Raw genomic sequence first — 23,863 nt, 5'->3', positions numbered from 1 at the left:
ATGTTATCCAACCTTATGTGAGCGTGGATGAATCTTTTTTTTTTTAATTGAATTAATGAGAGATTTCATTAGAAATTTATAAGGGAGGTACAAAATCTTGGCCCAACTGATCACAAAGCCATACAAGACCTTTATGATCCCAATCAACCCAACAATCACTAAGCAAAGCAAAAGAAGCGAGCATATGCGCCGCTTGATTACAATGACAAGGAATAAAAGAACAAGTCGAATTAGAAAACAACCTCCATACTCCCTTAGTTTCATCCATGAGATGGCCATCAGGTGCAAAATCATTACCAAGATTCTGAAGCCGAGAGACTACAACTTGCGCATCAGACTCAAGACAAATAGCACTATATTTCGCACCCAAGGTGAGCTCCAATCCATGATGCATAGCTAATATTTCTGCTTGTTGGGGAGAAGAGATACGCCCAAGATGGCCAAAGCCACCGCTACCTCTCTCGTCCCATTACGGACAATAGACCTACACTTCCAAACACAGTCAATTGATCAAAAGCCCCATCAATATTCAGTTTTAACTCACCCATAGCCAGGGCTTGCCATGACTCTTGTTACACACACAAAGGTGGAAAGGGAACCACCTATGCCCTCACATATTCATCATGCATGCTCAAGACCCGAGAATTATGGAAAGGGGACTTATTACTGAAGTGCAGCTGCTCATATAGCGGAGGTTTACCCCATGGAAACTAATGAAATTGAAGAAGCTGAAGCAGTAGTTGCACAGATTTTTTTCCACATGCCGTCCACCTACGAGGCGTTGGCAAAACCAAAGAGAGGTAAAAAACAAACGGTAGTGATGACATGGCTGGGTAAGCATAAAAGAGAAGTGTTTGTGCCGAAGTATTATGCGCGCCTTTGATAGATCGGCAACGGATAGGATTTTCGATTGCTTGTATGCAGTAGGAAAGATTAAGCTTGAATCAGGCAAGAAATTGCCTTCGCCCGAGGAGTTGAGAGGCAAAACCTACTGCAAGTTCCACGAAAAGTGGAATCATCATTCTTTGTTTTTTCAAATTTTTTTTTAAGAAAAATTTCCGAATTAAAAACGTTTCATAAACATGTGCTTATGAAAAGACATTTCAAAATTTGTTTGAAAATTTGTAAATTTTGTTTAAAGAGTTTTAAGAAAACTTCCTATGTGCTTTGAAATCGCTCTGATACCACTTCAACTATCGCACCCTGAACCCCAGGCGTTCGGCAGAGGCACCTTTCTTGAATTTTTCAAGAAATTAACACAAAAAATCCAACATTAATCCCCAAGAAACTCAAGGTAGGTTAAGCCTTTTATAAATTATATGAACCAGGTTGGATCAGAGTATTCATTACACAACATGATCTTTTAAAAAAATAATAAAATCAAAATAAATAAGTAAATAACAATTAACTAACCCGCTAGGGTAAAATAGTTAATTCAACACCCAAAAAATGAATTACCAAAGTATAGTAAAACCCAAATTGTGAGACCCTGTCACACCCCAATCCTGAATAAAATATAATATCTAGAAGTGAAGCGTGACTTACGTCCTAATCGCAAATTAATAAAATTATTTCTACAATTAAGACGTGAAAAGAAAAGAAAAGAAAAGAATATAAAATAATTGAAGAAACTAAGTAAAGTGAAAATAAACAAAAATAGACTTTATTTAGCAAACTACTGTTCCAAGAGTACCATACTAGATCTTCATCTTCTTATATATTACAATGTCTTGATAAACAAACAAACATAGTACTCCAGCAAATTCTCTAAATTTCCCTTGGGTATTCCACATCATCGGTCATATTTCCGTCACCTTCACGATCTATTAGGGAGTGAGCTTTTAAGGCTCAGTAGGGTATAGTGATCCCTCATGGCCAGTTATCACATTTAATCAATGTCTCAGTAAAGAAAAGAAATACAGATAATGATTTCAATTATATGCAATGAGAATGTGTGTACTCACTCCTTAACCATTCCCGTTGACACATACCCAAGACAAACAGGCCTACACGTCCCATACCGTGCATTTTTCCACTGTGGACCCGAATGTCCTAAGTATGAGCCAACACTCGTCCGTCCCTTAAGCCCAAATATTTTGAATATTATTAATTCCACTTTGTTTTTCAATAATTCTTCCACAAATCATGAGATCACCAGGTACATCTCCCTTTCTCCATGGTGTCTCTAATAAATCACGAGACCACCAAGTTCATCTCCCTCTCTTCTTGGTGTCTCAATTAATCATTTTCTTAACCTTGTTCACAATCACACTTTCTTTATGCACTTATGATTATGCATGTAAAAATAAACATTAATGCATGTATAGAGAAATTAAATTGTACATGCATAATAATTCAACCTTACGCAATTTGAGTGTATCACAGACTTAGGAAATTTCACAGTGCATACACAAGATTAATAATAAAAGCTTATTCACAAATATAATGCACTTGATACATTTAATGAAGAAATAGCATCACAAGTAATAAAGATAAATTATTACAAGAAAATAAATCACACAACATGACACAAGGATTAATTGTAATATAGTCCAATCATTGGAGAAATAGAGACCCTAACTTAATTTCTTGAGCACGAGTTCCTTCTTGGTTCGTTCCTATGTGTTCGGGTCTAAAAAGTTTAAAAAATATAGTTAGATATAACTTAATTAAATTTAAATTTATTTCACTCTCTTTTTAAGGAGAGTGTAACTCACACTCTAACTTAGAGGTGTCGAATTGACGCGAAACTTGTACGGTTGTACCAATGGATTCGTATCGAAAAATAGAGTTATGAGGGTGAAAATTGGGCGAAAACGGTCGCCGGAAACAGCCGCACGCGCTGGCGGTGCGAGTGAGGTGGCTGGCCGGTCACTGTTCATCGTCTCTTTAAAATAGTCTCTGTTTTCCAGATTTTCCAGTTTTTTTATCTCATTTTTTACTCGACTTTTGACCTATCAAACCTTCATCAAATTGAGCAAACTTATACTTGTTTTAAAGCTCTGCATCACCTCTTTACAACCATATAAAAAACATGAAAAAAGAACGGTTAAAACTCAAGTTATAAGGCTCGAAAGGAGGCCATACGAACATGCGAATTTTCTGGAAAAATTTCCAGATTTTTCATTTTTCTTTGTTTTTCATTTTCTTTCGTTTTCAACCCTCAAAACATATTCCTATGGCTATAATAAGGTTATAAATGAACTATTTTTAGTTTAACAACATTAAACAAAGAGGTATAAACAAAATTTAAAAAAAAAATATTCAAAAGAAAAATTGCTAAGAACGCACATGGTTCCTTGAGCTTACCTTCCTTCCTATCCTTTGGAGTTAAAAAGAGGCTAAAACTTGTGATTCCTACAGTAAAAAGAAAAACACAGAGACTAAAAGATGTTAGTTCAATTATTTAAGCAAAGTCTAAACAACCAAGAAGGATGAAGTTTAACTTTGAACTCTAACCTTCGCAAGTTTCTTCCCTCCCATTTCTGTCCCTTTCCAGTTCACTCACTCTCTCTCTTTCTCTTTCTCTCTCTCTGTCTTTCTCTTTCTCTTCCTCTCTCTCTCGCTCTCTTCTTTTTCTATGTTCAGTTTTGTTGTTCAAGAGTATTCTTAAGCATACTTTATAGTCTAATTGGCTTATATTTTCAATTAAGAAGAGATGAACCTAATCATTATTTAAATAAGGATTCATCCCTCTAAAGAAATCATCACCCTTGATCAAGGCTTAGGTGTTCTAATTTGAGAAGGCTGATGGCGTTGGTGTTATCCCTTCTTCCTCTTTTTTTTTTTTTTTTTTTTTCAAGTTGGGCTTTGTATGTTGTAGAAAATTAAGCTAAAGCTCAAACATTAGAAATGTAGCCCAATGTTTATTTATCTATTTATTATTATATTTATTATTATTATTATTATTTTAGGACATTACAAACCCCGTATTTTTAAAGATTTATTCTAAATATTTTGAGAATTTATTTTAAAGATTTTGAGATTTGATTTAAGAAATAAAAAAGTTGTGATTTAATTTTTTTTAAATTGAACTCGACTCAAAGTTGACTTTTGAAAGTAGTAGACTTTTGATTTTGACTTTGGGCTTGTTGGGAAGATTTCGAGTCAACGAGTTCGTAGACACGAAGTACGTGTAAATCGGAGTTACGGTTGGGTTTTACGGATGTTCAAAGTGAGGGGTATTTTTGTAATTTTGCGTGAATGAGTTTTAAATATTCAAAAAGTCTATTTTTTCTCATTCTCTCTCCTCTCTTCCTCGTGTCTCTCTTTCTCGCTCTTCCTCGTCTCTCTCTCTCTCTCTCTCACTCGCTGCAAGTGTGCAGCTGCGCCTGCCACCGGCGCATGGGTGTGCGTCCGGCGGCAGATAGAGGAGGACGAAGGCTCCCCGAGCTCGCCTCCTTCTCCTCTCTCTCTCTCTCTCTCACTGGTCTCTCTATTTCTCCGGCCGACCACCCACGACGAGGAATCGACGCAAATCCAGTCCGGCTAGCTCGGCAGCGATCGGTTGTTCTCCGGCCAAATCGAGACGCAGGACCACTTGGGTCTTCTCCCCCTAGTCGCGGTGAGTCCATGGGTGGTTGTCGGTCGTTCATCGAACCATTACAGCACGCAAATCGAAGCCACAGGGCCAGTTGTCTTCTCCGGCCAGATTTTGGCTTTTCCGGCGGTGTTTTCCGTCGAGTGAGGTATGTTTTGATTCCCCTCGACCTCCTCTTTGATTCTGTATGCTTGGTTTGAGCTGAAACTTATTCATTTGAAAAACCCAGTTTTGAAGCTCACGGCCACCGCGGGCTCCTCGGCGTGTGGTGGCCGGTAGAGCTGTTTCCACTCAATTTCTGTCCTATTTCCATTTATTTGTTGCTTGTGAGTTGTTGGACTGAATTTGGACTTGTTTTGGATTGAATTTCTCTGTCAAGATACATTGATGGGCTTAGGCGACAAATGTTAGAGTTCGTCGCCCAAAGCCTCTTTGGGTGACGAATTTGAGTTCGTTCCCAAAGTTTTGTTGCCCAAATATATTTTTCTTGTAGTGTTAGCTGCTTTACGAGTGTGGATGTCATCCCCTGTAAAAAAAATAAAAAAGAGAAAGTAGATTATACTAAGGTAAAGCAGAAAGCTTGAAAAAAAAAAAAAAAATTATATATACAAGCAGGCGATCAACATTATTCTTGAACAAATTAAGCACCTCACTAATAACTATATATATGCAGAGGAAATATAAATGCCAGCCAACAATCGCACCCCTGTGATTATAGTTTAATTTCAGCCCAACTATCTCAATATCTCATGTTCTTTTAAGCTCATACTTGACTTATTTAAAGTTCGACTCTTCATAGTCAAGATAAATCAAGTTCAAGCTTGAAAAAAAAAAAGTATTCAAAAAAAGTTTGAGCACAACTTATTCAAAATACATTGAGCGTTATAATACTAAATTTAACTCCACTTGTCTTTCCAATTTCATAATAACGTATATATTAAGTTATTAAGATCATGATTTTAATTAGAAGCAAAGCAATCATCAATCAAGTCGCTTATAGAAAGAAAAATAACATATGAGTTTTACAATATTTGACTCAATTAAACTCATATTTCCATGCCAATTTCACATTGACGTACGATTTAAGATGGATGTGATTATGTAGGAGGAAGGTATGACCAATTAATTATCTGCCAAATCATTAATGGAAATGAAAAATAACATATGAATTGGATTGACCAATTAATTATCTGTCAAATCCTAATTTTAAGGACATTACATGGAAGAAATTCAATAATATTTGGCCTACTTACTAAAATATCTGCTATAGTATATATAGAGTGGAAAATATTCAACACATTCATTGTATCCAGCCTTCAGTTGCCTCACTCATAATACCCTTTGCATATTTGCTTGGCCGTTCAAAATTTCAAGAAGGATATATAGAATGTACCTGAAATCTCAAAACCCTAGTTTCCTTTTTTGTGTTAATTTCTCCCTCTATAATCAGTTGTAAATCACATACTCAATCACCAGTCGATCACCAAACTCGCCACCCATCGTTTCTCTTCATTTGTGCCAACGGGAACACCATGGCAATTCTTCACAGAGCAAGTGACCAAACCATTCAGTTCTGAGTTCAATCTGGTATATATCAATATATCTCTTCTGCTTTTCTATATATTTCTTCATTTATATTCTTGTCAATTTATTTGATGTTGTAGTATATATATGTTACATGCATCAATTGTACCTCATTTTTATATGTTGAAAAAAACTAAAGGATCATGGAAATACCTTTAATTTATATTGCAACAATAAAGCAGATCGAGTTGTATGAACAAGTGAGAAAATATTGGGTTCAATTCAGTTTTGTATATTAATATTAGCTATTTATAACCAATTTTTATACACCAAAAGAGAAGACAAAAAGTGAAAAAAAAAAAAAAAAAAATTAACTATAAAGTCATTGTTACTATACTATTGTTGGTGATGTTGAATTTGTTCCATCTGCTCACTAGCTTTCTTACAAAATTTGTACAGGCCATTAGGACCAATAAAAGAAGTACCCCACCTGCTGGCTCAGTTCGAGGGGTATCAAACAATATTTCAGTTGAGTTTTCGATCCATTGAGGGTGAAGAAGACTGGGCTAGAAGCACCTCCTCCTTTTTCTTGAGACCTTCTCCTTAAGCTCTTCTAAAGTTCCCTTTAATTTGTAGAGTTCGCTCTCTAGGTTATCTGCTGAGGTAGATCCTAGAGAGCAAACCTAACCTATCTAGTCTTAGGATCAAAACTCTTTTAGCAAATATTGATTCTAAGCCTTCTCACCAAACATATCGTGGAGGGACCCATTTTGTGGTTCTTGGAGAACCAATCCCTATGGTGTCGGAACCCTTTGATGGAGGAGAAGGTGACTTGGATACCAAGTCAAAGAGAGGAGGGTCTTCAAAGGTATGATCGTAAACTCCACACAAACTTTAGAACTTATACTTTATTCTTCCATATTACCAACTAGATTTTGCATTTGTAAAGAAAATCTCAAAGTTTTGATAAAGGTTTTTGAAACTTATGCTTCCCCTTGCTAATCATATTTAAAAAGTTTTAAACTTCACACACCCGGATTTCTATTTTTTTTTGTTCAGTGTTTGATAAATAAACGACTTTCGATTTTAATGATTTTTCGTAAAAATGATGTTTGATATGACCTTAAAAAATGAACGATTTAGATGACGTGATACACCATGTGGTGGACCCAAAAGGGCGGTATTTTTTTATTAAGTTACGTAATGTTTTAGAGCGTTACTATATTTTCTTACATATAATTTTTTATAACTAAGGAATATAAGCAAATAATCTTATAAAATGGTAGTACGTAAATGGAAAGAAATCTGAGATTCGACTAATAGTTAATAAAGTTCAGCATTAGTTAACAGACCATGGCCCTATAAATTACCAAGTTTCTCCTAACAATTCCTCATTCCCATATATATGAATAGAACTAGGTTTTGATTGCTTTTTTCTTTTTTGCTTTGGTAAGAATTTGGTTATTAATTTTTTTCACTGTTCTACTAGATCAAGAATGGCAAACATGGCCCGCCAAAAGAATGAAATGAAGATGACTGAGCAAGAGTACTCTACTCTCCAACAGCTCAACAAAGAATACTCTATATTGCTTGCACAACTGGAAATAGAGAAAAAAGAGGGGAGGAACAAAAGCATACCAGCATTGAGAACTCAAGGCCTAGTTGGTTGTGCAAACCAATTGACAAGCTCAACTTGGAGGAGCTCTCCAAGTTCAAGGGAGCTTTGGAAAAATTGAAGAAGAATGTATTAACTAGACAGGAGCTTTTAGTGCAACCTTCCTCTGGAGGAGCTAAAGGAGAATGTACTAAATTGGAAGGAAGAGCTTCTAACGCAACCTTCCTCTTCTTTAACTGACACAACTCTATTGAATGAATTTTGTGAATTGTCTTGCAATTGTTTTGAATTATATATTTATATGGAATAATGCTATATTTACCACATTCTTATACCATATATTTATATGATATGATGTAGTCGATCATTCCCAAATCCTTCTACAATTAATAGTGACTAAAAGAGATAGAGAGGAAATTAAAAATCCGAGTGTTCCTTTTTCTTTTTCTTTTTTAATAATTAAATGAGTCAAATAATCTATTTTCTCAAATATTTTTTTAAATTATTCATTTCTCTATTCAGTATTTAGATTTTGTTCTTCATTTTATAGTGTAGACCGCCAATGTTATGTGTGGGTGTTTATTAAAAAATCTTTCATGAAAAAAAGGATTATAATCAAAAAATCCTAAATTTACCGAAGTACTTGGATAGCTATGGGTATAATATATTGGATATTTTCTCCATCCCTACATGATTAAAAAAAGAGAGCAACTGTCACAACTAAATTTATTCCCTTATATGTTGTTTAGGGATTGTGTAAATTGGTACGGGTGAGTCAAATCATAATTTTCCAAGGGAGTGGATTGTTTCATATGGGACATTCGGCAGCATATATGGGTTCCAACTCATTTGGACAAGGTTGTGACGTTATTAATTTATTCCTACTATAGGGACCTAATTAACATTGTAATACTAATTTTAAGAGGTAAGAAATATATGACACTTTGATTGATTGTCATTACTCTGTTCAGACTTACCTATAATAATGACTTGAGCGTTGGAGGTGTTAGAAATTAATCATATAAAGAGATTAAAACTTTAAATGATCGTTATTCGGATTGATATATGATGCAAAATATAAACAAAACATAATAAGGTTCATATCTGGTTGCCACACTTCTAAGCCGATTAAGGTGTAAATCCAATTCGATTCGACAGTTGATGGTTCCTTCTCTAATAAGTGAATGCTTTAAGGAGATGAAGATATGAACTCACAAGAAGGAGTTGTTGGCTTAGCTCTCTAGGGTTTTGGATAGAGAGAAAATAACGACGTTGAATGAAAACTTTCTAAACTTCAGTATAAGGCTCTTTATATGAGTGGCCGGCCATCGTGAACCCAAATGGGCTTTGGGCTTCACCCATATTTTATTTAATTATTTATTTAAATAATTGTTTAATTATAAATATTAATTAATTAAATTTAGGCAATAGCCCCAATTGATTAACTCTTTAATTAATTTTGTCCATACTTAATTTCTAACAATATATCTAACACCTATTGGCATGTAACCTCTTAGGTTCGAATTAAATCCGGTATTGAGTTTAGAACATCTTTCTAAATATACTCGGTCTAAAAAAAAAATACCATTTTTTCTATTGGTCTTCACAAGCTAAGAGTAACGTATAACAATATATCATGACAATCTTGATCAACGAGAAGTATAGAGAACCTTTCAGCCATGACTACAATATAATAAAGTCTCTCTGTCATACTATGTTTCGAGTCATAATAGTCAGGTATGACTTCATCAACCCTTATTATGAATATTCTTTGAGGCTGTACCCCTTCTATAAAGATTCCATGGATTAAAGGAGCTTATTATTTGATCATGTACTCTAGCCAATGATTCCCAGATATATTTAAACATTAGTTGTGTTGTAGAACATCTCTCCCAATACCATGAGTGACGGACCCTTTATTGCCTACACACCTGCCCCTAACGCCAATGACTATGCCCAATATATCAACCTCCTTAGTTAAACTTATGGCTAAACTGATCTAGTGCCAATGAGGCTGCCGGCATTGGAAAAAGAAGGAGAGAACTGATTTTGGGTTTCGGTTAGATCGAGAGAGATAGAGAGGTGCAATGAGAGCTGTTTTTGATCTTGTATAATGTATAGATCTGTCGAGAGAGATAGAGAGGTGCGATGGGAGCTATTTTTGATCTTGTATAATGTATAGATCCGTCTATTGAGATTAATAATAGATTTTTTGCCTTTGATAGAAATATTTATATCAAGGGTATAATAGTCTTTTCAAGTCATAAAACCTATGCACAGCATAGTTTGTAGCTTTATGGAAGAAAACCTGAGGCTTACCCCACAAACAATAAGGCAGTTGCATGCTTTGGATGAATTAGAAGATATGCATCAACGGATATGCATTCAGAATTTTGTTTCATCTACATCATAATTAGTGAATAGTCATATCACACGCTTTAAAACAGGTGCATATAACCAAACATAAACAATAAAGGAAGAAAAGAAAATCATTCTATGTCCTCGATTCCATTCAGTTTATTTTAGTTTTGGGAACTTTGTATATAATAAGGCAATCCCACAACAGATGTAATATAGTGTCGTGACCATAGATATTCAAAGACAGAAATGTCAACCAAAAATGTAAATCTCATACCTTTGCACTATATTCTCATTTCAAAGGGTATATATATGAACACTTGTGTTGATGATGACAAATATGGAGATGCGAGCACATATAAGCCCAACCAGGCAACATAAAATCCTTCCATATCATCAAAATTACCACGCCACACAAAACCCACTGCACAGTGGCCAAACTAGAAGACTTAACTCCACCACAGAGCTGAGAACTCAATGAGCACAAAAATTACGATGCACCCCAACTCTTCTTTTCCATCTACTACCAGTTCAATTTGTAACCACAGAACTTCTTTTTTCCTAACTAAAAAAGTTTATGAGCCGCTTTATTTCGCCAAACACCATGAACAGGCAATCCTCCAGTTGCGTTAGTGCTGCCATCTAATCGGTCATTACCAATATCTGGCTGAGGATCAGAATTTCTGAGATCCAAAAGCGCTGCAGCAGAGCCATCACCCAAGCGGACTCGATGGAATTTTGATGTTTTCTTCCGTTGCTTGCTCCCTCCTCCGCCGTCCCCTAAATTTGGATTGGATTCGCTAACAGTTGGCGGAGGATCCTTTTGGCCCTTCAGCTGCACTAGGGGCTGACTGCGAGAATTTAATTCCTCCTGGTGCTGAGCGAGCTTTGATTTGCCTTTGGCAGCTCGGTATCCATCCTTTGGCAACACCTCCACTGCTTCTTCCGAAGGCCTGTAGCTTGATTGAAGTTCCCGTACAGAACTAATAATGCTATCTGCTAGTGTGTTCTTGGAATTACTGTTTTCAGCCTCTGAATTCTTCCCTTTACCTTTTTTAGAAGTATTACCATCTTTCAAGTGAACACTGCCCTGAGACCATTCATTCCCTTGTACAACATTGCTTCGAATACTGGCATTGTAGGCATCAATCAGCTCTTTCTGCTTCTGTGGATCAGGGCAGAGCCTAGCCAAGTCAAGAACAAGATGCAACAAGCCAAATTGCCGCACGAAATCTAAATATATTTCTGTTTCAACTAAACCCTGACGATACTGTCCAGATATGTCTTTAAAAGTAGTGTATCTCTCCTCATCAAATTCAAGAGCAATACGAATCTTTTCCACCAAAGACTTATTAGCAGTTTGAACATCCCCCCCCACTTTCAATAAAGCCTGGCTAGTTGAGGGAACCTTACGCACTTGTGCTGCAGAAACTGGTGGGAAATCCGAAATGGAAGGTTGAACGGATCCATTCTCAACCAAATTAGGGGCCGATGCAGAGTGGCTGATCCTACCAGAGTTAGTGTTGGATGTATCCCTCAAAGAACCAGATGATAATAATCCATGAACTGTTGTCTGTCGAGTCTCAACTTGAGCCTGAGCGGAACTTGCATAACTAGAAGATCCAGGTCCATTACCAAAGGCCACCTTGTTCTGACCAGAACCACGTGATATAAAAGGTGACCCATTTGGTGTAGGCCAACCCTGAGCTGGATCAGTAGGTGGTACTACAGGCCCACGCCTTGCAGCTGGCCAAGCCTGACCAGAACTAATAACAGCCACCTTGCGGTTGTTTTTGCGGCGAAGATGTGCTGCCATGGTGTTAGTAGGCAAACCATCTGAGTCATGTTGAGGTTTTGATTGACTGCTTCCAGGTGCCATGGAGAGGGGGGGAAAGGAAGAGTCCTCCAAAGGCGCACTCCTAGGATTTTGCCCCAAGGCTTGAAGGTACCTTGAAGATGTTTCAGTATCTGTTGTAGTTAGTGATTCAAATGGATTAATTATTGGATCAATATCGCTTGTATCTCCAATATCTGGATCAACTTGCCCACTAGAGGATGAAAGATCATGGAATGTGCTATCAGCATGAGCTGTCTCCAAACTTGCTTGAATAGCCATAGAAAGTTGATTTTCAGAAGAATCACGACGAAATGTCCGACCTCTTCCACGTCGATGATCTTGTTCACTACTTCGTCGATATCGGAAGCTAGTTGGTATCTGTTAAAAATATAAGAGGAAAAATAATAATATTACACAAAAGGAAATTTACAAGAAAATTAAGTTGAGAGAAGAAGTACCCAACCTAGCTGAAAAATGAAAACTACAGACAACTGAAAATAGTATACTTGCCTGGAGAGCAGCATTACGCTTAGAACGAGACATACGCCCTCCATGTTCAATAGTATTATGCCTCTGAAAAATAAACAAGAAAATATATCAATTAAATGCTACATTCTAAGAAGTCACCTTCATTTCTGCCAAATTTTTCATGGTCTAAGAAGTCACCTTCATTTCTGCCTCAGATTGGAAGACAACAAACTTTTTGGCGAGGCAGGATTCATCTTCACAAAGGAAATGGCCTTGGCGGAAGTGCATCTATGACATAAAATAAGAAAACAATTAAAACAAATATAAGGTAGCAGACAAAACGAAATAAATAAATAAGAAAAACGCTGATAACTTGCCTCCAGGTCATCATAATTCTTATAATATTCATATTGTCCAGGATGCTGCCTGCATTGATCAGCATAAAATCTCATATGAGCTTAAACTTATCTTAAATTTCAATCAGAACACAGCATTCTACACAGTAAAAGATGGCGTGGTTACCTTTGGCATATATGACAAGTATAGTGTTCAGTAGACATGTGGGAGTACAGTTCATTATCCCCATAGAATGGAGTTCTGCAAAACTCACACATAGGATGTCCCATGAAGCCACCTCTTTCACTCTCACTTCCATCAACTTCGGAGTCACCTGTGTTTATATGCTGATTCAATTGTGCTCTAGTATATAGCTTTTGTTCACAAATAAATACCTGTGTTGTACACAAGAAGCTACTAAGATCAACCAGATAAAACCAAAGAAGACAAAAAGGAGAGAATGGAGCAAAAGATTTGCTCAAAATGTAAATATTCGATAAATCCCATGTCTCATGGCAATCATTTATAAAAATTTCACCTTCCTCCCTTCCAAACATAGACTACACATTGACAACCTATGTCGGTGGAATAAATGACCCTTCAGCTGTTCAATGTTCCGAAACCTAGCCCGACGCTTCGAGCCATCAGTTGGTTGCTCCTCCATCTTGTCACACTCACTACATGAAAGCTTGCACATTGCCTTGATCATCTTGTAGTGGTCCGAATCATCAAAAAAAGCTTGTGTGTCTTCATGGTACCAATATGATCCCACACGGCCCTCCCTTACTTGAGATGGCAAGACCGAGAAGTCATTAATCATTCTTGTATAGTCTCCTAAAGCCTGCAAAAATGGAAAAAGCACACGGATTTTTACACAAGGAAACCAGAGGCATAAAAGACATAGTAAAAACATTAATACAAATAGAAATTAGCAGACCAAGCACTACCGCCACACCAACCTCAATTTTGCATTCAGGGCCTTAATGTAAACAAGGAAAAAGCTACATTTGAAAGAACAACATCAATTCCACTTATAGCAGCTGAACAGTGAATATGCCAATTTATATAAATCTAAAATCCTCTTACAATCAACAGATGCAACCACAACTGGATGAAAATTCAGATAAAAACGTGTTTAAACATCCACCTAATACACAGTGACGTAAGACATAAATATTGAAGCTCGAAGAAACTCATATGTAGAAACCCATAGAATTCAAACCCAGACAAGGACATCAAAAACACGCAAATTGAGCTCAAAAACACCAGAAGGAAAACACATTCAATGCTTACAAAAAAAAAAGTTATAATTACTTTTGTGCTTCTACATATACCGAATTTATCTTAAACCAAAATTCACGTATCATAAACCCACAAGTATAAAACTTTAGAGCTTGGGCACAAAATCATGATTATGCAAAATTGAAACCGGTAATAGATAATTAAAATTAACAAAAAAATTTAAAAAAAGCAAAGCGAAATTCGTACCTTGGTGATGAAAACGACGTCGGACTCGGTCTTGCAGATGCAGCATCGGCGGTCCTGGCAGATGAAGCGGAGGCGAGCGACGCAGGTGGAGCAGACCTCGCGATGGCCACAAGAGCCGTAGGCAACCCATTCCAGGGTGTCGGCGCACACCGCACAGCTATCGTCCATGGCTATCCTTCTCTCTCTGTGTGTCTCTGCGATTGGATTCGGAGGTTGAAGACGGAGGGGAATCTAGGGTTTCGGTACAGAGAAAAATAAAAATAGGAATAAAATTCAATTTTATAATATCTATGAAATTAAAAGGGACGAAAATATTGACTTGCCAATTATTTCGTAAATATATATATATATATATATATATGTGTGTGCTTTTCAGCGTTCGAGGAGAAGGAGAAACCTGGAATTGCAAAAGGTTTTCGTTGAAGGCGGAGTATGCTGCTCTCAAGAACCTTGCGAGTGGAGCCTCCTGAAAACAACGAAGGGGCAATTCCGTAATAAAACAGGACTTCTTTGTTGGGTAGGGAATTTGAGAGGTTTTTTTTTTTTTTTTTTTTTCTTTCTGTACTAAATATTGCGCGACAAAGATGATTTTTTTTTTTTCTGTTATAATTTTAATTTAAAATACTGATAAAAAATAATAAAAAGGAAAATTTGTCTTTTAGAATTAATGAAAAAATGATTTTACAAGAGATTATTGAAGCTGAGAAGCAAATAGAACCTTCGATATCTAATATTTAAATTGCGCTGGTTACCAATAAATCATCAAATATTTTAATATTTACAAATTATTCAATCAACATTTTTGTAATTTTATTTTATTCACTATTTACTATAATGAAAAAAATAAATCATAATAAATTAATAAACATATACTACCACGCATATGTAGATTTGTATCAGGCTTGTGTTTCACTGTTACGTAACAAAATGATTTAAGATTTAAATACCGGACCCAAAACCCGAGACTTAAATCCTCAAGCCATGTATAAGCTTCAAAAGGCCAATTCAAAACCCTAAACTCCAATTCTAAGCCATAAACCCAAATTCTCTCCCTTTCAATTACTGAAGGAGGGGATCCAATAGGGAATTTGTCATTGTCATACTACTGAGCACATTCATCCTTATACCAATAATCCCCCAAGTTCATTGTTGTGCCTAGAGATAGTTCATTTGGATGACCATCAGAGAAATCAGAAATAGGTACTCTCAGCACAGAATTTTCACAAAGGCATTAGAAACAGAAATTTGAAAATCAAGGATACTATACTACATGAGCATCTATATATGGTATATATGCCTACTAAAGTTACACCAGTTGAGGAGTGTCTGGGAAATGTTGAAAGAAAATGGACAAATGATGTCAATCCAAACGGATTTGCATCCACTCAATAACTCATTATTTTTAACTCAAGCAAATCACTCAATAACTCATTATTTTCAATTCACTTAAATGATTACAGCCTCTTCATTTGGATGTAGGGCTTCCAATTCATAAGAACAATATACTCTCTACCAATAGATGACATCATAAATTGATATAATGATCTGAACCTCAATGAAAGCTGCAGCAAATTACAAGAGCAAGAGCAAAATGCACTTGTCCCATACAAAGGAGCTGGTCTAGTTGTTCCCTATGAAGGCTTTGAGTTTATTAAGAAACGTATGCTGCGGCCTAAAGTAAGAGCTTTACCCAGAAACAAATAGGATTTGAAATCTTTTGATGGGAAAGGAAGGAAGCAGAGGTCTTGAAAAAGGAATCGAACCCTTCGACCCTAAAAGCAACTTTTCCCACCCTCCACCGTTTAGGGTGGAATCCCAAAAGCAACTTTTTCTAAAGCAACTTTTTCTATACCCTCCATCTTATTTTCCTATCATGTATCCTTTTAACAGTCCGGATATTTTCTTAATGGAGAAGTTTCTATGGCATTTTATTTTTAACACAAACTTTTAACGGGTTCACTTCATATAGAAGTTTAACTATCCGAACCGTCTATTTTGTAGGTCTCTTTTAAAAAATTATCTTTACAAAAAAATTAGGTAAATCAGAAACTATTTATATACAAAGATTAAATAGTCAACATTTCAAGTGTTTATTTTGTTGACCACTTAATCTTTGTAGGTAAACGATTTTTGATTTACTTAATTTTTTGTAAGGATGATCCTTTAATGGAGACCTAAAAGATAGACGGTTTGAATCGTTGAATCCTATATAAAGTGGGCTCCATTGAAAACTTGTGTCAAAATTTGTGTCAAAAATAGAGTGTCATGTATCTGTCCTCTCTTTTAATAGTAAACATTTCTACGAAAAGTTAATATATTGTCACTCAATTTATTATTTCTTCATAAAGTTTTCCATTGGAATTCTTCAGTTTCCCATAAAGTTAAATTTTTAGCTTGGACTTTGGCTTATATGTTGTGAATAGAAAAGAAAGTCTATGCATCAATTGTTTTTGGAATGTGAGTTGGCTTATGGGTTGTGGAGTAGATTGTTATGTGTAATAAAAAGTGCAATAGGCCATCTGGACTGAAAGACATTAATTCTTTAAAGAAAATTTGAAACTTTGTACAAAACCAATGTATTTCGCTTTATTATAAGCCTTTTTATATTGGTTTGTTAGCACATCATGGACTACCGATTCTTCTTTCATTGCTTTGGACTCTTCCTCTTCAAATCAAATTTTTGTTTCTTATAAGAAACGAAAATCTACTGATTAAAAGAGGGCTGGGATTCTAAGACCAATATTAAAATAGCTCCCAGGTTTAGATCTTCTTAGAAAAGAGCACATGATTCATCATTCTGTACTATCATTCATAACGTGGAGTTATATGTGGGTAGGCAAAAAGACTTGCAGTGCCTATACACGATATAAGAAGAATCAGCTGTATTTGGTAGCTTGTAATGAAATTTCTTTTATTTTGGTCTAATTTTGTTCTTCATGATTTTTAAGCCAAACAGGAAGAAAGGCAGCTACTTTTTTTTCCCCTCAAATTGATTTCCTAGAAAAACAAGTAAAACAAAAATCCTGGAGGAATAGTTGAATCTTGAGCAGGAACTTGGTGATTGGATTGTCATGAATTTCAAAACTTGGTAGAGAAAGGTTGGTAACCTTCATCCTTCATATGCTTGATTAATGTTCGGAGCTCAGCACGTATATTTTCAATCTGTGGATGCATCTCATCAGCAACAACAAACACATGAACCCGACTCTTCAACTCAATCCAGCTACACCCAGGCTCCTTACTCACTCCTCGAAGTTTCATCATCCTCCTTACCCGCTCAACATCTTCCCTCCTGCCCAAGGCAGTATAGATGCTCGACAACATAACATAAGCTGATGATTCTTGTGAGCCTAACTCCATTAGCTTCTCTCCAGCATAGGCTCCCAATTCATAATTACGATAGTTTCGACAAGCACTTAATAAAATACGCCATAAGCAGATACCATGATCAATAGTTGCTGATTCTATAAACTCTTTGGCTTCATCTAACTTCCCAGCACGGCTTAGGACATCAACCATGCAAGCGTAGTGATCGACTCTTGGAGTTATACCAAATTCATTTGACATCATCTTGTAATAAATCCATCCTTTCTCAACAAATCCCATATGGCTGCAAGCGGAGAGAACGTTCACAAATGTAACGGAGTCAGGCTTTGTGCCTTCTAATCGCATCTCCTCAAAGAGCTCTAGAGCTTTGGCACCCTGCCCATTTTGTGAAAGCCCAGATATCATTGCATTCCAAGATACTACGTCTCTCATTGGCATCCTCCTAAACACCAGATTCCCATCCTCCAAATTCCCACACTTTGCATACATGGTGGAAAGAGCACTTCCAATTGGAACTTCAAGACTGAATCCATACTTGATGATACGGGCATGGATTTGTTTTCCTTGTTCAAAAGCACTTAGGCTAGAACATGCTTTTAGGACACTGGCCATTGTTAGTTCATTCGGCATAATGTGCTCCCCATGCATTCTGCCATACAAACTCAAAGCAGCTTCATTCTCCCCATTTTGTACATACCCTCCAATCATAGAAGTCCAAAGCACAATATCAGGTTCTTTTAAATAATCAAACCCCTTACGAGCGTCACTAACGCTCCCACATTTGGCATACATGTCAACCAGAGCTGCCATTATATATATTTGCATTTCAAATCCCAACTTCAGCAAAAAGCCATGCAGTTGCTTTCCTTCTTCAAGAGCACTGATGTCACTACACGCATTGATGACCCCAACAAACGTAAACTCACTAGGCATAATCCCAGAAAAATGCATATGTGAAAACAAGGTCAAAGCTTTTTTAGAATCCCCACTTTGTGCAAAACCAGATATCATTGCTGACCATGTGATAGTATTCTTATCACCAGACAATTTAAAAGTTCTAAGGGCATCATCTAAATTCCCACATTTTGCATACATGGTAACAAGGGCATTCCCAACAGAAACAAAAGATATCAACCCATCTTTCACCGCAAGACAATGAATTTGCTTACCCGTATCAACAAATTCAGGAAGCACCAAGGCACTAAGAACACTAGTTAAAACAAATTCGCTTTCTTCTTCCTTCTCCTCATTTCTGCGCATCAATCCAAAAAGCTCTAATGCATCTCCAGGCAGCCGTTGCATTGCATACCCTGAGATCATGGTAGCCCAAGAAACCGCATTCTTCTCGAGCATTCTATCAAACACCTTGCGAGCATCCAATACAAGACCTGCTTTACAGTACAAATTAAGGAGAGAACTCCCAACAAAAACATCAAAAAAGCTTGCGGCTTTGATTGCAAGGGCATGAGCTTGCTGACCGCCAAAGATGTCCAATACATATGAAGCAGCGGTGAAGACACCAGAAAAAGTGTGTGCATTTGGGAAGGTGTTCTCTGCCCGCATGCGTTGAAAAAGTTCCATGACATGTGAGGAGGAGCCTGTTAGGCCTTGTTTTGAGTATCCATTGATGACAGTGTTCCATGAGACCACGTCTTTGTCGGGTATGATCTCGAATATGAGTTTGGCCTTGGGTAAGTCTCCGCATTTGACATATAAGTTGACGAGGCTGTTGGCAATGTATACGCAAGAAGAGGAGCCGCTTTTGATTATCTGAGCGTGGAGAGCTTTGCCCTTTTGGAGGTCCTTTTGGCGACTATATTGTAGGAGTGTGGTGAACAAAGAATGGTACCGAGGGGGAAGCAAAGAAAGACTCATCAACAAACCAAGACTTGAATTTGTTAGACATTAAGAGTCTCTGCAGTTCATTTTTGCTCTAGATAGCTGTCACACACCCCAAAAGACTGGTGAAGGCTTCATTGCAGTCAGTGGCAGGCATTTTTCCTCAAGGGGGCAAGATGAAGCATATGAAATTAGCCTAACAGGAAGAAAAAGGAAAGGAGTAAACAGACCAAAGAAAAAGCATATCATTTAAGAGCACTACCATTGCAAATTTGCAATACTGATTGTAAACGGATCAAGTGAATAATTTGGATGAGAAAAGATAGTTTGTTTAGCAGCCTCTATAATTCATTGCCTGAAAATCAATCTCATCTGGTTGTATTTTACATTTAATTTCCAGACTGGAACAAGTTATAAGGCGGCACAATAAAACAAGAATGAATTACTTCAATTGCACAATAAAACTTTTTAATCAAGAATGAATTACTTCAAGTGTATATCATATACTACAAAATAAGAATAACAGACAAATTTTAACAGGTTTAACATGCTCTTGAGAATGGTGCAGCAAATATAGACCAATTTTAATTTGTATTACATTTTTCACTAACACAGATTAAACAAGTAAACATCTTAAAATGAAACCAACCAGAAATTCAATTAACACAAACATCATGAACTAATAAACTATCAAACAAATTTATCATAATGAAATCAGCATTCTTCTTACCAATCACGTATAGTTTACAATACTCTTTTCCTACCAAGAAATCTTTTTTTCAAAACAAGAATGAAATCAAACTTTATATCAAAACTGAATTACTTCAAGTGTATATCATATACAATCACCCACTTCATCAAGTTGCAACATATACATATATTTTATATATGAAGGCTCAAATAAGGAAAAAACAAATAACCAGTGACATGCAAGATGGAAGATACTTCTAAATTATAATCCTCTTCCCCTTGAACCTCCCAGAAAGTATGATCAATGCAGTTCTAGCATTACTCTTATCCCTATATGATAATGGTTTAGGAAGCACCAGTAAGAGCAACCTAGTACATATAAACAACCAATAAAAAATAGAAAAAGATATATAATTGACCCCAACCATAACTAAAAAAAGAACTAAAATATATAATAAACCAAGGCTTTAGATCAAACTAGTAATAAATGCATTTAATAACTCCTACCGATAAAAAGGAGAAACCAACAAACTGCAAACAAACAGAAATGTTTATGGTTTTTTCTATTGAAATAGCTTCTATTCTTACAGACTCCAAGAGTATTATTCAAATCTTCCTGTTAGAAGGCTTAAACAATGGATCCAATAATCAAAAAGCCATTACAAGTTAATACCTCTGCTAGTTTTAGTGGTCAATTTGTCATGTGAGGCTGGGAATTCCCATTAAGGCTAATTTAGGCTTATAATCAAACCCCATGATTCATTTAGTCCATAAAATAGTACCGTAATATGTAAATAAAACAATTACACACTAGAAAACATTACTGCATTCCCAGTCCAACTCCAAAAGGAAAAATAAATTTATTCGAACCAAACTAAACAAGAAACTGAACAAATACCCAGGAACAAGGCCAGAGAGCCAACTACAAAACCAAAAGAGAGCACAAACGACCAACTCCCCTTAAAAATAACAGCAGAGAGGAATGCAGTCATCAAACCATCAAAGCAAAGAACAATAAGAGGACTACAAGGATGTGCTTACAATATTTATGGTAATACAAATGAAAACTTTTCACACAACTTAAATTTGATTCGTGCAACAATAACAAGAACTGAACTAAATGAGAGAACCTTTGCTTCCTATTATTTTCTTGCAACAGTAACATACGTTAAGCACACAAACTCAATTAAGGAAAAAGAAATACCAATGACCAAAAGCGAGCAAGATGAAAATTTGCTTGTAAATCACAATCATCTCCCTCGAACCTCGCAGCAAGAATGATCAACACAACACCGGGACTGTTCTGATCCCTACGTAATACAAAGAAAGAAAACATATTTCATGGTCTATTAAGTACCAAGAAGTAACAAGCAACACAAACCATGAGTAAACAACAGCCAATAAAAGAGAGAAAAAGATATATAAATAACTCCAACCAGAACTAAAAATATATACCAACCCCAAGTCTTTAGATCAAATTGCTAATAAAAAAGAGAAACCATGCAACAAACAGTGACATATACATATCATTCATTTGAGACTAAATATTTGGGAATCTTATCTGTACATGTAAAAAGCCATCAATACCAAATATCAGATTGAGCTTATCAATCTCCAATCTGACCAAGAGTAAATAAGAAATAAAACCCACAATATTTTTAAACATATATACTATGCAGACAACACTCCGTACTTTTAAACATATACTATTCACACAATTTCATTTGAAGTTACGAATTGGAGGGGGAAAACATGCAGAACAATGTGTAATGAACTTTCTTTATTTCATTATCTGAGAGACCTTCCGTGCTTGACAAAAATATTTTAAATGTTTTTCTTATGCACACAAGCTATACACAAATCATTCAAATTTGTACTAAAGTGACACAAGCTTGAATTCATAATTGGCTCATCCATCTCTCCGAAGGATTAGAAAAGTATAAAATATTGCCCTTATCCCCTTGAAGTTATAACTTTAAATATTCCCCAAGCATAACAATAGAATATTGCACAATTTCCTATTAATCGACTTAGTTAAAATGTAAACAATAAATAACATAGAGTATGGAGCTTCGTTCATTCCTGATGGGTTTTTATCACAAATAGTCCCTTAACTTTCACCAAAACATCAATTTGGTCCCTAAAGTGCATTTTCACTCAATATCATCCCTCATCTTTGCCATCGAACATCAATTTGGTTCCTAGACAAACTTTGAAAATTCGCCAAAAATACCTCGGGATACAAAAAAATTCCCCGAAAATTCCTACTGACTTGTCTTGACTACTACTATAGTATTTGTTTATAGGGTCAAATTATTAAATTGACGTTTAGTATTTTCCAAAAAATTTGGAGAATTAGTTTGGGAATTCCGAATTTCTAGAAAATCAATTTGATAATTTGACCCCATATAAAAATAGTAATAGTCAAGATGAGTCCGTAGGAATTTTTGGGGAATTTATTTGTATCTCGAGCTATTTTTGGTGAATTTTCAAAGTGTGTCTAGGGACCAAATTGATGTTCGATGGCCAAGTTGAGGGATGAGATTGATTGAAAATGCACTTTAAGGACCAATTTAATGTTTTAGTGAAAGTAGAAGGACTATTGGTGATAAAAAGCCCTTCCTGATATATGGTATAACTACAAAAGACCCTCCAATAAATACTTCATTTTTTTTTTTTCTAATAATCAGCTGAAAATTATGTTCAATTATTGTACAACCCATTTCATTCAGACAATGATAGTAGATATAAAAGGTAGTTCAATTGTCAATGATTCTGCTCTCACTAAGTCAGTTTCAAACATCAAGCATGAGTGTATAAAAGAAAAACAAAATATATATATAACAGGTAGTTCTTTTATCAATATCAAGCATGAAGTTGCAAAATGAGTGTACCATACAGAAATAGCATACAGCACAAACACAAAATTAAAAAGAATAAAGAATAAAGAAAATCCTGACATCAATATATCCTAACACTAAATCCAACAATTAAAATAAATTAAAAAAAAAAAAAAACACTAACTCTAACATGAATTGAGCACACATAGAAATTGATTGGTGAAAAACCGGATGAGAGAATGACAAAGCATTTAATCCATTGCACACAGACGATGATTCAACCATACACACAGACGCAAGCACAGTAATGTTTCATTTAATCATTAACCAAACTACCCAATTAATCAAAGGCCGAATAATTTACTAAAAGCCCTAACTTTCTATGAAAATCAAAGCTTCACTGAGAAACAACACAATCCATGTCAGATTTAATCATTAAACTTAAACATAAAAAAGAGTTGGGGAAATCATAGAACAGAATTAGTACCTAATTGGGTCTTTGCCCCTTGGGGCCAGCTAGTGCGGCGGCGGTGGCGGTGGTTGTAAAGAAGTGCGGTGGCGTAGCGACGGGACTACTGAATAGAAGAGGCCTCTGGAGTGGTAGTAGTGAGAATGAGGGACTAAACGAGAGAGAGAGAGAGAGAGAGAGAGAGAGAGAGAGAGAGAGAGAGAGAGAGTGAGAATATGTTTGGAAGAGAAAGAGGCGGGAGGGGAGGTGTGTCGTACGACTCGTACTCGGAATTGTCGTTTGGAAATGTCTTTGGGAGGGTCTGTACCCACCTAATTACTCAATATACCCATCTCCTATTTTTCAATTTTTCAAGCTCCATTTTGCCCCCCAAAATAAAATGAAAGAAAAAATTCTATATATACTAAACGGGCAGAAGGCGTGTACTGTAGCTAAGCTTTAGCTGGAAAGGTCTATTTGGCCCTTGGGTTTTTTTTGCTGTGGTGGGGATTGTAATTTTCGGGGTAAGTTTGGCTTATTTTTGTCTTTTCGC

General features: G+C 36.1%; 2 protein-coding genes and 1 long non-coding RNA gene across 5 annotated transcripts; 1 reads left to right on the top strand and 2 right to left on the bottom strand.

Moving 5' to 3' along the window:
* The first annotated feature begins 4,274 nt into the window (after positions 1–4,274).
* Positions 4,275–8,005, top strand: LOC147291727 (uncharacterized). 2 transcript variants are annotated; one of them, XR_015121156.1, is made up of 4 exons: positions 4,275–4,688; positions 5,991–6,127; positions 6,524–6,932; positions 7,554–8,005. It is a non-coding gene; the product is annotated as an uncharacterized LOC147291727 (long non-coding RNA). The 2 variants fall into 2 exon arrangements; XR_015121155.1 differs by lacking the exon at positions 5,991–6,127.
* LOC147291726 (RING/U-box superfamily protein) lies at positions 4,725–14,672 on the bottom strand. Of its 2 annotated transcripts, XR_015121154.1 has the most exons (9): positions 14,564–14,672; positions 14,167–14,397; positions 13,217–13,519; positions 12,865–13,073; positions 12,720–12,768; positions 12,541–12,630; positions 12,385–12,447; positions 10,315–12,252; positions 4,725–6,081 (listed from the first exon to the last, which is right to left on the bottom strand). XR_015121154.1 is itself a non-coding variant. In XM_086236556.1 (8 exons), the coding sequence occupies exons 2-8, from the start codon at positions 14,332–14,334 to the stop codon at positions 10,603–10,605; spliced, it is 2,532 nt and encodes an 843-aa protein (XP_086092682.1). In that variant the 5' UTR covers positions 14,335–14,397; positions 14,564–14,672; the 3' UTR covers positions 10,297–10,602. The 2 variants fall into 2 exon arrangements, 1 of the variants encoding a protein (XP_086092682.1); XM_086236556.1 differs by lacking the exon at positions 4,725–6,081 and having other exon boundaries at positions 10,297–12,252.
* Positions 14,673–16,916: 2,244 nt separating this feature from the next.
* LOC147291725 (Tetratricopeptide repeat (TPR)-like superfamily protein) lies at positions 16,917–23,488 on the bottom strand. Its single transcript, XM_086238109.1, has 3 exons — positions 23,350–23,488; positions 21,227–21,332; positions 16,917–19,528 (listed from the first exon to the last, which is right to left on the bottom strand). Exon 3 carries the CDS (start codon positions 19,366–19,368, stop codon positions 17,245–17,247), a length of 2,124 nt encoding a protein of 707 aa, XP_086094235.1. The 5' UTR covers positions 19,369–19,528; positions 21,227–21,332; positions 23,350–23,488; the 3' UTR covers positions 16,917–17,244.
* Positions 23,489–23,863: the final 375 nt, after the last annotated feature.

Source organism: Dryas octopetala, chromosome 3 (assembly GCF_963921425.1).
Source record: "Dryas octopetala chromosome 3, drDryOcto1.1, whole genome shotgun sequence".
Taxonomy (NCBI): Eukaryota; Viridiplantae; Streptophyta; class Magnoliopsida; order Rosales; family Rosaceae; genus Dryas; species Dryas octopetala.
This window is presented reverse-complemented; position numbering and strand designations above follow the sequence as displayed.